Below are 14,899 nucleotides of genomic sequence, written 5' to 3'. Positions count from 1 at the left end.
TAGACATCAATCCCGTGAAGTTGTTTCCACCTTATTAGATCTCATCAGTGTAAAATACTTTGATATAAGCTAGGATGAAAGAAGCTACAAATCCATTTATTCCACACTACAAAACTAGAGAAAAAAAAACCCTAAAAAGTGGAGAAGATTAAATGACTGTTAATCACATTGTATCTTTCCCTCCCAGCCATTATAAAGCCGGCAATATTTGCTCATCATGTTCTACCAATCATTTACACATCAAGACCAATTACAAGAACCTTCAAAGAGGGGTTTTTTTTTTTTTTTTTTTTCAAAAGAAACATTTCCTATTTGATTTGCACCATCAGCACTTAATTGAGAGCGAGTTTCATTGCCATCGAGCGCAGATTAAAGACGGATCCTTGTGCATTATTCAGAGTGTAATAAATTGGTGAAGCACTCAGAAGAACTCGAGAGATCACTGAGGGGGCCGCTGCGAGAACGCAGACCCTGTGCGGGCTGCTAATTACTGAGGGCCATTGAGGCAATATCCTCATAAATAGTGAGGAGTCCGGGGAGGGGAGGGGAGGGGAGCAGGCCGAGAAATAGGTCACAGAAAAGAATGCTGGCAAAAAAGTGAGCGCCGGTCATAAAAAGCATAACTCAGCCCATTGACCCCAAAACTAAGGGCTATAAACACCTTGAGCTCTGTGTGTCTCTCCCAGTAATATAGGCTGGATGTGAGGTCTGTGTGTCTCTCCCAGTAATATAGGCTGGATGTGAGATCTGTGTGTCTCTCCTAGTAATATAGGCTGGATGTGAGCTCTGTGTGTCTCTCCCAGTAATATAGGCTGGATGTGAGCTCTGTGTGTCTCTCCCAGTAATATAGGCTGGATGTGAGCTATGTGTGTCTCTCCCAGTAATATAGGCTGGATGTGAGCTCTGTGTGTCTCTGCCAGTAATATAGGCTGGATGTGAGGTCTGTGTCTCTCCCAGTAATATAGGCTGGATGTGAGCTCTATGTATCTCTCCCAGTAATATAGGCTGGAAGTGAGGTCTGTGTGTCTCTCCCAGTAATATAGGCTGGATGTGAGCTCTGTGTGTCTCTCCCAGTAATATAGGCTGGATGTGAGGTCTGTGTCTCTCCCAGTAATATAGGCTGGATGTGAGCTATGTGTGTATCTCCCAGTAATATAGGCTGGATGTGAGCTCTGTGTGTCTCTCCCAGTAATATAGGCTGGATGTGAGGTCTGTGTGTTTCTCCCAGTAATATAGGCTGGATGTGAGCTCTGTGTGTCTCTCCCAGTAATATAGGCTGGATGTGAGATCTCTGTGTCTCTCCCAGTAATATAGGCTAGATGTGAGGTCTGTGTGTCTCTCCCAGTAATATAGGCTGGATGTGAGCTCTATGTATCTCTCCCAGTAATATAGGCTGGATGTGAGGTCTGTGTGTCTCTCCCAGTAATATAGGCTGGATGTGAGGTTTGTGTGCCTCCCAGTAATATAGGCTGGATGTGAGGTCTGTGTGTCTCTCCCAGTAATATAGGCTGGATGTGAGGTCTGTGTGTCTCCCAGTAATATAGGCTGGATGTGAGCTCTGTGTGTCTCTCCCAGTAATATAGGCTGGATGTGAGATCTGTGTGTGTCTCCCAGTAATATAGACTGGATGTGAGCTCTGTGTGTCTCTCCCAGTAATATAGGCTGGATGTGAGCTCTATGTATCTCTCCCAGTAATATAGGTTGGATGTGAGCTATGTGTGTCTCTCCCAGTAATATAGGCTGGATGTGAGATCTGTGTGTCTCTCCCAGTAATATAGGCTAGATGTGAGGTCTGTGTGTCTCTCCCAGTAATATAGGCTGGATGTGAGCTCTATGTATCTCTCCCAGTAATATAGGCTGGATGTGAGGTCTGTGTGTCTCTCCCAGTAATATAGGCTGGATGTGAGATCTGTGTGTGTCTCCCAGTAATATAGACTGGATGTGAGCTCTGTGTGTCTCTCCCAGTAATATAGGCTGGATGTGAGCTCTATGTATCTCTCCCAGTAATATAGGCTGGATGTGAGCTCTGTGTGTCTCTCCCAGTAATATAGGCTAGATGTGAGGTCTGTGTGTCTCTCCCAGTAATATAGGCTGGATGTGAGCTCTGTGTGTCTCTCCCAGTAATATAGGCTGGATGTGAGCTCTGTGTGTCTCTCCCAGTAATATAGGCTGGATGTGAGCTCTATGTATCTCTCCCAGTAATATAGGCTGGATGTGAGCTATGTGTGTCTCTCCCAGTAATATAGGCTGGATGTGAGATCTGTGTGTCTCTCCCAGTAATATAGGCTAGATGTGAGGTCTGTGTGTCTCTCCCAGTAATATAGGCTGGATGTGAGCTCTATGTATCTCTCCCAGTAATATAGGCTGGATGTGAGGTCTGTGTGTCTCTCCCAGTAATATAGGCTGGATGTGAGATCTGTGTGTGTCTCCCAGTAATATAGACTGGATGTGAGCTCTGTGTGTCACTCCCAGTAATATAGGCTGGATGTGAGCTCTATGTATCTCTCCCAGTAATATAGGCTGGATGTGAGCTATGTGTGTCTCTCCCAGTAATATAGGCTGGATGTGAGATCTGTGTGTCTCTCCCAGTAATATAGGCTAGATGTGAGGTCTGTGTGTCTCTCCCAGTAATATAGGCTGGATGTGAGCTCTATGTATCTCTCCCAGTAATATAGGCTGGATGTGAGGTCTGTGTGTCTCTCCCAGTAATATAGGCTGGATGTGAGCTCTGTGTCTCTCTCCCAGTAATATAGGCTGGATGTGAGCTCTGTGTGTCTCTCCCAGTAATATAGGCTGGATATGAGGTCTGGTTGTCTCTCCCAGTAATATAGGCTGGATGTGAGGTTTGTGTGTCTCCCAGTAATATAGGCTGGATGTGAGGTCTGTGTGTCTCTCCCAGTAATATAGGCTGGATGTGAGGTCTGTGTGTCTCCCAGTAATATAGGCTGGATGTGAGCTCTGTGTGTCTCTCCCAGTAATATAGGCTGGATGTGAGATCTGTGTGTGTCTCCCAGTAATATAGACTGGATGTGAGCTCTGTGTGTCTCTCCCAGTAATATAGGCTGGATGTGAGGTCTATGTATCTCTCCCAGTAATATAGGCTGGATGTGAGCTCTGTGTGTCCCTCCCAGTAATATAGGCTGGATGTGAGCTCTGTGTGTCTCTCCCAGTAATATAGGCTGGATGTGAGCTCTGTGTGTCTCTCCCAGTAATATAGGCTGGAGGTGAGGTCTGTGTGTCCCTCCCAGTAATATAGGCTGGATTTGAGCTCTGAGTTGCTCCCCCAGTAATATAGGCTGGATGTGAGGTCTGTGTGTCTCTCCCAGTAATATATCAAAAAACGGACCCGCACATCCTACAAGTGTGTATAGGTGCCAGCTGAAAAAAACCTAGCAAATACAAAATGGATACAGCCGCACACTAAATGCCATCAATGTATAAGGGAACTCTGGTACTGCATTACTGCTATATGAAAAAATGAGATTTTTAGTTTATGAATTGGCCAATGCATGTAAGCCTGGAAACCAATGGCAAGGTAAATCTCAATATTCCGGGTCCCTAACTAAAATGCCACTATCTAGGTTAAAAACACCCATGTCTGGGCAGCTAGACTAAAAATCTAACTTGAAATGCCACTATCTGGACTAACCTCCATGTCTGGGCAGCTAGGACTCCTGGTATAAGGATTATGAACACAGCCTGGTTTATAGGGCGAAGTGCTCAGTCACAAAGAAACTCACTGCAAATATTTAAAAAAAACTGACCCGCACATCCTACCTTGCTGTTGGTTTCCGGGCTTACATGCATTGGCCGATTCATAAACTAAAAATCTCATGTTTTCATATAGCAGTAATTCAGTACCAGAGTTCCCTTATACATTGATGGCATTTAGTGTGCGGCTGTATCCATCTCCCAGTAATATAGGCTGGATGTGAGCTCTGTGTGTCTCCCAGTAATATAGGCTGGATGTGAGGTCTGTGTGTCTCTCCCAGTAATATAGGCTGGATGTGAGGTCTGTGTGTCTCTCCCAGTAATATAGGCTGGATGTGAGGTCTGTGTGTCTTTCCCAGTAATATAGGCTGGATGTGAGCTCTGTGTGTCTTTCCCAGTAATATAGGCTGGATGTGAGGTCTGTGTCTCTCCCAGTAATATAGGCTGGATGTGAGGTCTGTGTGTCTCTCCCAGTAATATAGGCTAGATGTGAGCTCTATGTGTCTCTCCCAGTAATATAGGCTGGATGTGAGCTCTGTGTGTTTCTCCCAGTAATATAGGCTGGATGTGAGGTCTGTGTGCCTCTCCTATTAATATAGGCTGGATGTGAGCTCTGTGTGTCTCCCAGTAATATAGGCTGGATGTGAGCTATGTGTGTCTCTCCCAGTTATATAGGCTGGATGTGAGGTCTGTGTGTCTCCCAGTAATATAGGCTGGATGTGAGGTCTGTCTGTCTCTCCCAGTAATATAGGCTGAATGTGAGCTCTGTGTGTTTCTCCCAGTAATATAGGCTGGATGTGAGCTATGTGTGTCTCTCTCAGTAATATAGGCTGGATGTGAGCTCTGAGTGAGCTCTGTGTGTCTCTCCCAGTAATATAGGCTGGATGTGAGCTCTGTGTGTCTCTCCCAGTAATATAGGCTGGATGTGAGCTCTGTGTGTCTCTCCCAGTAATATAGGCGGGATGTCAGCTCTGTGTGTCTCTCCCAGTAATATAGGCTGGATGTGAGGTCTGTCTGTCTCTCCCAGTAATATAGGCTGAATGTGAGCTCTGTCTGTCTCTCCCAGTAATATAGGCTGGATGTGATCTCTTTGTGTCTCTCCCAGTAATATAGGCTGGATGTGAGCTATGTGTGTCTCTCCCAGTAATATAGGCTGAATGTGAGCTCTGTGTGTCTCCCAGTAATATAGGCTGGATGTGAGCTCTGTGTCTCTCCCAGTAATATAGGCTGGATGTGAGATCTGTGTCTCTCCCAGTAATATAGGCTGGATGTGAGGTCTGTGTGTCTCTCCCAGTAATATAGGCTGGATGTGAGCTCTGTGTCTCTCCCAGTAATATAGGCTGGATGTGAGCTCTGTGTGTCTCTCCAGTAATATAGGCTGGATGTGAGCTCTGTGTGTCTCTCCCAGTAATATAGGCTGGATGTGAGCTCTGTGTGTCTCCCAGTAATATAGGCTGGATGTGAGCTCTGTGTGTGTCTCCCAGTAATATAGGCTGAATGTGAGCTCTGTGTGTCTCTCCCAGTAATATACAAATAAGAAAGCCGCGGAGACACCATCACGTGTTTCTCAACGCTGCCAGGAAACTAGCCAGGTCTTTCACCTGGCAGCGTTGAGAAACACGTGATGGTGTCTCCGCGGCTTTCTTATTTGCATACTTCCCAGGGGGCGTTGCTCTAGAATCACTGCATTGAGAAACACGTGATGGTGTCTCCGCAGTGGATATGTTGATCTCCCTAAGGTCAACAATGCTTGCTTAAGTAGTCTTTTGCTAGGCATTGCTCCCACTAGCCAGATTCCTACTCCACACTGATGAGGGGCAAATACCCCGAAACAGCTGTCTGTGGATGGATACCATCCTTGGTATAGATGGTCTCCTTGACTGGAGACTGCCCTTCCCGTGGTTGTTCCTTCCCGGTTAAAGACCTGGCTAGTTTCCTGGCAGCGTTGAGAAACACGTGATGGTCTCTCCCAGTAATATAGGCTGGATGTGAGCTCTGTGTGTCTCTCCCAGTAATATAGGCTGGATGTGAGCTCTGTGTGTCTCTCCCAGTAATATAGGCTGGATGTGAGCTCTGTGTGTCTCTACCAGTAATATAGGCTGGATGTGAGCTCTGTGTGTCTCTCTCAGTAATATAAGCTGGATGTGAGCTCTGTGTGTCTCTCCCAGTAATATAGGCTGGATGTGAGGTCTGTGTGTCTCTCCCAGTAATATAGGCTGGATGTGAGCTCTGTGTGTCTCTACCAGTAATATAGGCTGGATGTGAGCTCTGTGTGTCTCTACCAGTAATATAGGCTGGATGTGAGCTCTGTGTGTCTCTCCCAGTAATATAGGCTGGATGTGAGCTCTGTGTGTCTCTCCCAGTAATATAGGCTGGATGTGAGCTCTGTGTGTCTCTCCCAGTAATATAGGCTGGATGTGAGCTCTGTGTGTCTCTCCCAGTCATATAGGCTGGATGTGAGCTCTGTGTGTCTCTCCCAGTAATATAGGCTGGATGTGAGCTCTGTGTGTCTCTCCCAGTAATATAGGCTGGATGTGAGCTCTGTGTGTCTCTCCCAGTAATATAGGCTGGATGTGAGCTCTGTGTATCTCTCCCAGTAATATAGGCTGGATGTGAGCTCTGTGTGTCTCTCCCAGTAATATAGGCTGGATGTGAGCCTCTACCAGTAATATAGGCTGGATGTGAGCTCTGTGTGTCTCTCCCAGTAATATAGGCTGGATGTGAGCTCTGTGTGTTTCTCCCAGTAATATAGGCTGGATGTGAGGTCTGTGTGTCTTTCCCAGTAATACTGGCTGGATGTGAGCTCTGTGTGCCTCTCCCAGTAATATAGGCTGGATGTGAGCTCTGTGTGTCTCTCCCAGTAATACTGGCTGGATGTGAGCTCTGTGTGCCTCTCCCAGTAATATAGGCTGGATGTGAGTTCTGTGTGTCTCTCCCAGTAATATAGGCTGGATGTGAGCTCTGTGTGTCTTTCCCAGTAATCCAGTAATATAGCCTGGATGTGAGGTCTGTGTGTCTCTCCCAGTAATATAGGCTGGATGTGAGGTCTGTGTGTCTCTCCCAGTAATATAGGCTAGATGTGAGGTCTGTGTGTCTCCCAGTAATATAGGCTGGATGTGAGCTCTGTGTGTTTCTCCCAGTAATATAGACTGGATGTGAGGTCTGCGTGTCTTTCCCAGTAATATAGGCTGGATGTGACAGATATCCTAGTAAGTTCTGAAAATCCCTTACTATATATTAGATTCACTATGTAACAACATGTTCACCAATCATTACTAAAATAGATGTTCTTACCTCGTATTTTGGAGGAATGCGAGCACCAAATCCAAGGGCAGAGAATCGTTTATCACTAAAAAGAAAGGCGACATTGAGGAGTAAATGGGGGACTGAAGCACAATTGTGACGGTCCATGCAGAGTGACTTAGAAGATGGAAAATGCCACGTATCATATCTGGAGTCACAGACAGTACAGACACAGAGGAAGGGGTGCTGAACACCTGTCATAATCTTGGCAGATTTCTCCCACAGCAACTAAGGCCTTCAGATACTCGTTGGGCTGGTAAGGGTTAATGTAATGAAGTGAGCAGCTATTTCGGGGATCTCCGTTGGACGCTGTGAAGTCTATGGCAACCTTACGAGAAGAAGCAGAGAGTCAAGCATGTTAGCGACTTCCTGACAGCCATGAGGGTGCAGACGTATATTAAATGTGCATGCAAGGAGTTAAAGGGTTAACCTATTAATGACATTAAATGTATCATCTATCCACATTGCTGGAGATTCCAATGGAGCAGTAGTGAGCATGTGCAACACCAGCCCTATAGACAATGAATGGGTTAATAATGAGCATGTGCAACACTACCTGTATAGACAGTGAATGGGTTAATAATGAGCATGTGCAACACTACCTGTATAGACAGTGAATGGTAAATAATGAGCATGTGCAACACCACCCCTATAGTCAGTGAATGAGTGAAAAATGAGCATGTGCAACACCAGCTCTATAAACAGTGAATGGTGTTATGATCCGGAACCATGGAAGACCACCATAAATCATTGGTAAAAAGGTGACAAGAGCATTGGCAGCTAATCTGGCCGCCATCCCCTTACTAACCATCAACACTAGAAGTAGCCGAGGGGTGAACTAACATCCTGTGCACTGCGAACCCAGCCGGAGAACTAACTATCCTAAAGGAAGGAAAGAGGAACTCTCTGCCTCAGAAAATAGATAAACAATAGCAAGCCCCCCACATTCAAAGACTGGAAATCACAATACACAGACAGATGATAGGATTAGCAAAAGGTGAGGCCCTACTGACTAAATAGGACAGGATAGGAAAGGGACTGATGGTGGCCAGAGAAAAACCCTGCAAAAATCCAAAAACCTGATAGTACAAAAAGCCCTCAGATCGCTAGATCTGATCTCCGTCCTATACCAGGCGCTCTTGTCATACCAATGAACAGAAAGCAGGAACCATTACAAATTCAAGAAGCAACAAACACATGGACTAATAGGAGCAATACTCCAAACATAGCTGCAGAGAGCTTCCCAGCTAAGCAACTGAGAGGGAAGATCCCTGCATGCAAATAAACTGAAAACAACCACAGCAAATGACAAACTCAGATAAGAGCAAAAAAAAAAAACAAACAACAAATAAAGAGCCAAGCACTTATCTGGGGTAGATGTGGTCTGGAGCAGGATGAAGCAGGCTGGTGGACAAAGAACAACTGACATCCGGCATAGCCTGCCAGCAGACCAGGGTTTAAATAAGCAGAGAGTTAGCAATGGAAACGCCCATTGCTCAACACACCTGGTCTCTGACCAAACCATTCCTGGCCACAAGAGGGAGCCTCACAGCAGCAAAAGCATAACTGACATTCACAACAGAATGGTAAATAATGAGCATGTGCAATACCACTTCTATAGACAGTGAATGGTAAATAATGAGCATGTGCAACACCACCTGTATAGACAGTGAATGGGTAAATAATGAGCATATGCAACACCACCTCTATAGACAGTGAATTGGTAAATAATGAGCATGTGCAACACCACCTGTATAGACCGTGAATGGGTAAATAATGAGCATGTGCAACACCATCACTATATACAGTGAATTTTTAAATAATGAGCATGTGCAACACCACTCCTATAAACAGTGAATGGGTAAATAATGAGCATGTGCATTACCAGCCCTATAGACAGTGAATGGGTAAATAATGAGCATGTGCAACACCATCACTATATACAGTGAATTTTTAAATAATGAGCATGTGCAACACCACTCCTATAAACAGTGAATGGGTAAATAATGAGCATGTGCATTACCAGCCCTATAGACAGTGAATGGGTAAATAATGAGCATGTGCAACACCACCACTATAGACAGTGAATGGGTAAATAATGAGCATGTGCAACACCATCACTATATACAGTGAATGGGTAAATAATGAGCATGTGCAACACCAGCTCTATAAACAGTGAATGGGTAAATAATGAGCATGTGCAACACCAGCTCTATAAACAGTGAATGGGTAAATAATGAGCATGTGCAACACCATCACTATATACAGTGAATGGGTAAATAATGAGCATGTGCAACACCAGCTCTATAAACAGTGAATGGGTAAATAATGAGCATGTGCAACACCATCACTATATACAGTGAATGGGTAAATAATGAGCATGTGCAACACCACCTCTATAGACAGTGAATGGGTAAATAATGAGCATGTGCAACACCAGCTCTATAAACAGTGAATGGGTAAATAATGAGCATGTGCAACACCAGCTCTATAAACAGTGAATGGGTAAATAATGAGCATGTGCAACACCAGCTCTATAAACAGTGAATGGGTAAATAATGAGCATGTGCAACACCATCACTATATACAGTGAATGGGTAAATAATAAGCATGTGCAACACAACTCCTATAAACAGTGAATGGGTAAATAATGAGCATGTGCATAACCGGCCCTATAGACAGTGAATGGTAAATAATGAGCATGTGCAACACTATCTCTATAGACAGTGAATGGGTAAATAATGAGCATGTGCAACACCACCACTATAGACAGTGAATGGGTAAATAATGAGCATGTGCAACACCAGCTCTATAAACAGTGAATGGGTAAATAATGAGCATGTGCAACACCACCACTATAGACAGTGAATGGGTAAATAATGAGCATGTGCAACACCAGCTCTATAAACAGTGAATGGGTAAATAATGAGCATGTGCAACACCATCACTATATACAGTGAATGGGTAAATAATAAGCATGTGCAACACAACTCCTATAAACAGTGAATGGGTAAATAATGAGCATGTGCATTACCGGCCCTATAGACAGTGAATGGTAAATAATGAGCATGTGCAACACTATCTCTATAGACAGTGAATGGGTAAATAATGAGCATGTGCAACACCACCACTATAGACAGTGATTGGAGCAGTAGTGAGCATGTGCAACACCACCTCTATAGACAGTGATTGGAGCAGTAGTGAGCATGTGCAACACCAGCTCTATAGACAGTGATTGAAGCAGTAGTGAGCATGTGCAACACCACCTCTATAGACAGTGATTGGAGCAGTAGTGAGCATGTGCAACACCACCTCTATAGACAGTGATAGGAGCAGTAGTGAGCATATGCAACACCACCTCTATAGACAGTGATAGGAGCAGTAGTGAGCATGTGCAGCACCACCTCTATAGACAGTGATAGGAGCAGTAGTGAGCATGTGCAACACCAGCTCTATAGACAGTAATTGGAGCAGTAGTGAGCATGTGCAACACCAGCTCTATAGACAGTGATTGGAGCAGTAGTGAGCATGTGCAACACCAGCTCTATGGACAGTGATTGGAGCAGTAGTGAGCATGTGCAACACCACCTCTATAGACAGTGATAGCAGCAGTAGTGAGCATATGCAACACCACCTCTATAGACAGTGATAGGAGCAGTAGTGAGCATGTGCAGCACCACATCTATAGACAGTGATTGGAGCAGTAGTGAGCATGTGCAACACCAGCTCTATAGACAGTAATTGGAGCAGTAGTGAGCATGTGCAACACCAGCTCTATAGACAGTGATTGGAGCAGTAGTGAGCATGTGCAACACCACCTCTATAGACAGTGATTGGAGCAGTAGTGAGCATGTGCAACACCACCTCTATAGACAGTGATTGGAGCAGTAGTGAGCATGTGCAACACCAGCTCTATAGACAGTGATTGGAGCAGTAGTGAGCATGTGCAACACCAGCTCTATAGACAGTGATTGGAGCAGTAGTGAGCATGTGCAACACCAGCTGTATAGACAGTGATTGGAGCAGTAGTGAGCATGTGCAACACCACCTCTATAGACAGTGATTGGAGCAGTAGTGAGCATGTGCAACACCAGCTGTATAGACAGTGATTGGAGCAGTAGTGAGCATGCTCACTACTGCTCCATTCCCACAGGAACCTTCTTGTTCTCAGTGGTCCTTGTGGTTGTAACACCAGCGATCATGTATTTAGCACTTATCCTGTGGATAGATGATACATGTTGTTTATAGGACAACCCCTGTAATTAGAAGGTGCAGATGCAGAATTATAGGATAACTTTATTCAGAATATTACCATTTATTGAACATGATGGTGGCCATGATGGTAAGACCCTTTTCCTTGCTAATGGGCCCGTTGACCATATGTCAGCACATGCACTAATAACAAGTAATAGCAACATACACCATATAAATAAAGCTTTGTGCAGGCCGGGAACTTACTGTAAAGTGGATCTGACATCCGCCCATTATATAGTCAAGGAAGGAATAGACTCTGTGTATCTGTTACAAATACAGAGGAGGCATCAGAGGCCGAAATATTGCATTGACCCCAAAGTCACAAACAAGACCCTGTGAACAGTATCAATGGCTTAAAGGGGGACTCTGATCTCCAAGATCCTATCCCAATATATAGTAGGTATAATAATATTAGCAAATACCTCCAATTAGAAATGTGGTATAGTTCTCCTAATATAGCCATGTCTCTTACCTCATGTGCAGGGCATTGCAGTGTATTAATCCAATTACAAATGAAGTATAGTTCTCCTGATATAGGCATGTCTCTTACTTCATGTGCAGGGCATTGCAGCTTAAGCATCCAATGAGAAATGTAGTATAGTTCTCCTGATTAGCCATATGTCTTACCTCATGTGCAGGGCATTGCAGTTTAGGTATTCAATTAAAAATGTAGTATAGTTCTCCTGATATAAACATGTCTCTTACCTCATGTGAAGGGCATTGAAGTTTAGGTATCCAATTTGAAATGTAGTATAGTTTTCCTGATATAGACATGTTCCTTACCTCATGTGCAGGGCATTGCAGCTTAGGTATCCAATTAGAAATGTAGTATAGTTTTCCTGATATAGGAATGTATCTTATCTCATGTGCAGGGCATTGCAGCTTAGGTATCCAATGAGAAATGCAGTATAGTTCTCCTGATTAGCTATTTCTCTTACCTCATGTGCAGGGCATTGCAGCTTAGGTATCCAATTAGAAATGTAGTATAGTTTTCCTGATATAGGAATGTATCTTACCTCATGTGCAGGGCATTGCAGCTTAGGTATCCAATGAGAAATGCAGTATAGTTCTCCTGATTAGCTATTTCTCTTACCTCATGTGCAGGGCATTGCAGCTTAGGTATCCAATTAGAAATGTAGTATAGTTCTCCTGATATAGACATGTCTCTTACCTCATGTGAAGGGCATTGAAGTTTAAGTATCCACTTAGAAATGTAAAATAGTTCTCCTGATATAGACATGTCTCTTACCTCATGTGAAGGGCATTGAAGTTTAAGTATCCACTTAGAAATGTAGTATAGTTTTCCTGATATAGCCATGTCTCTTACCTCATGTGCAGGGCATTGCAGTGTATTTATCCAATTAGAAATGTAGTATAGTTCTCCTGATATAGCCATATCTGTTACCTCATGGGCAGGGCATTGCAGTTTAGGTATCCAATTAAAATGTAGTATAATTCTCCTGATAAAGACACGTCTCTTCCATCATGTGCAGGGCATTGAAGTTTAGTAACAAAAAAAGAAGAAAAACCAGCTCACCCACTTCTAGTTGGAGACTTCCATTCCTGGGACGGTGCACAGGTAGATAGCCGGCCAGGCTAGTATGCAAACTTGAAAACGGGGGAATCCAGCATCCAGTCCAAAATGTAAAAATCAAACCTTTATTGGATAAGCATTAAAAAATCAAAGTGCAGAATAAAATCAGAAAAGATCCATGGAATTACGCGTTTCGGGCAAATGAGTCCTTAGTCATAATACGCGTAATACCATGGATCTTTTCTGATTTTAGTCTGCACTTAATGCATATCCAATAAAGGTTTGATTTTTACATTTTGGACTGGATGCTGGATTCCTTCATTGAAGTTTAGGTATCCAATTAGAAATGTAATATAGTTCTCCTGATATATCCAAATCTCTTACCTCATGTGCAGGGTATTGCACGTTAGGTAACTATGGTGATGACCACAAACAACTAACTGTCCCTATATGAGTGGTGCTAACCTAAGCTGCAATGCCCTGCACATTAGATAAGAGAAGTGGCTAATCAGGAGAACTATACTACATTTCTAATTGGATAACTAAACTGCAATGCCCTGCACATGAGGTAAGATATATGGCTAATCAGGAGAACTATACTACATTTCTAATTGGATAACTAAACTGCAATGCCCTGCACATGAAGTAAGACATATGGCTAATCAGGAGAACTATACTACATTTCTAACTGGATAACTAAACTGCAATGCCCTGCACATGAGGTAAGACATATGGCTAATCAGGAGAACTATACTACATTTCTAATTGGATAACTAAACTGCAATGCCCTGCACATGAGGTAAGACATATGGCTAATCAGGAGAACTATACTACATTTCTAATTGGATAACTAAACTGCAATGCCCTGCACATGAAGTAAGACATATGGCTAATCAGGAGAACTATACTACATTTCTAATTGGATAACTAAACTGCAATGCCCTGCACATGAGGTAAGACATATGGCTAATCAGGAGAACTATACTACATTTCTAATTGGATAACTAAACTGCAATGCCCTGCACATGAGGTAAGACATATGGCTAATCAGGAGAACTATACTACATTTCTAATTGGATAACTAAACTGCAATGCCCTGCACATGAGGTAAGACATATGGCTAATCAGGAGAACTATACTACATTTCTAATTGGATAACTAAACTGCAATGCCCTGCACATGAGGTAAGACATATGGCTAATCAGGAGAACTATACTACATTTATAATTGGATAACTAAACTGCAATGCCCTGCACATGAGGTAAGAGACATGGCTAATCAGGAGAACTATACTACATTTCTAATTGGAGGTATTTGCTAATATTATAATGCCACTACATATTTTATTTTCATATATATATATACTGTATATCTGCATATTAATGTTTATATAGTCATTCCAATAAAGTAGCAAAATTATTATTATCATTATTATTACTATTATTATTAATAATAATAATAATAATAATATTTAAAGGGAATGTGTCACATTTAACATCAGGAGGTCACAGCGCAGATTAATATATAATTATGTGGGAAAACATTCAGTATAAATTGTATGTTATTCCATTGAATATTGCACCTGAGGAAGGGACCGTTACGTCCCCGAAACGCGTAGTGCTGAATAAATACAGTTTTTTTAATTTTTATTATTTCCCTTTGTGATGCAGTGCCTTTAATTACCGCCCTTATTAGTCTAGTCTCATTAAATTGAATCTCTGCCCTTTTTTTGGCTTAAATAAATAAAATAAAATAAATAAAATAAAATAAATAAATAAATAAAATAAACAAATAAATAAGTAGGAGTCCAGTGCACACAGGCCCGCCCACTGGACTCTTAAAAATAAATAATGCAAAAAATCCAATTTGCCCTGAATCTTTTCCAGTATAACAATATATCGCTCCTGTCAGCTCCTCTTGCCCTATATCATGCTGCCTGTACAGGGGGCCGTATTTAAGGAATATTGAGGTTCCTTCATTTTTGCTTTATGAATGACCCCAATGAGCCTAAGAAATAGAAGAAAAATAACCCTGATTAGTTACCTTCAGATCTGATAATATCACCAGCCCCGAGTTCTTGTAGTTTCTTTTCTTTAA

The 14,899-nt window shown here is 42.9% G+C and overlaps 1 protein-coding gene across 2 annotated transcripts in view; it reads right to left on the bottom strand.

Moving 5' to 3' along the window:
- CPNE7 (copine 7) overlaps nt 1-14,899 on the bottom strand; it is a 123,868-nt gene that overhangs the window by 32,851 nt on the left and 76,118 nt on the right. For both annotated transcript variants that reach the window (XM_075325957.1, XM_075325958.1), the window contains 4 exons: nt 14,846-14,899; nt 11,473-11,532; nt 7,209-7,342; nt 7,006-7,060 (listed from right to left, as the gene is read on the bottom strand). The exon at nt 14,846-14,899 is cut by the window's right edge and continues 33 nt beyond it. In XM_075325957.1, coding sequence (XP_075182072.1) covers nt 7,006-7,060; nt 7,209-7,342; nt 11,473-11,532; nt 14,846-14,899 — 303 coding nt within the window. The remainder of the gene's footprint in view (nt 1-7,005; nt 7,061-7,208; nt 7,343-11,472; nt 11,533-14,845) is intronic.

This window comes from Anomaloglossus baeobatrachus, chromosome 10 (assembly GCF_048569485.1).
Source record: "Anomaloglossus baeobatrachus isolate aAnoBae1 chromosome 10, aAnoBae1.hap1, whole genome shotgun sequence".
Taxonomy (NCBI): domain Eukaryota; kingdom Metazoa; phylum Chordata; class Amphibia; order Anura; family Aromobatidae; genus Anomaloglossus; species Anomaloglossus baeobatrachus.
The sequence above is the reverse complement of the archived record's forward strand: the minus strand, read 5'-3'. Positions and strand labels throughout refer to the sequence as shown.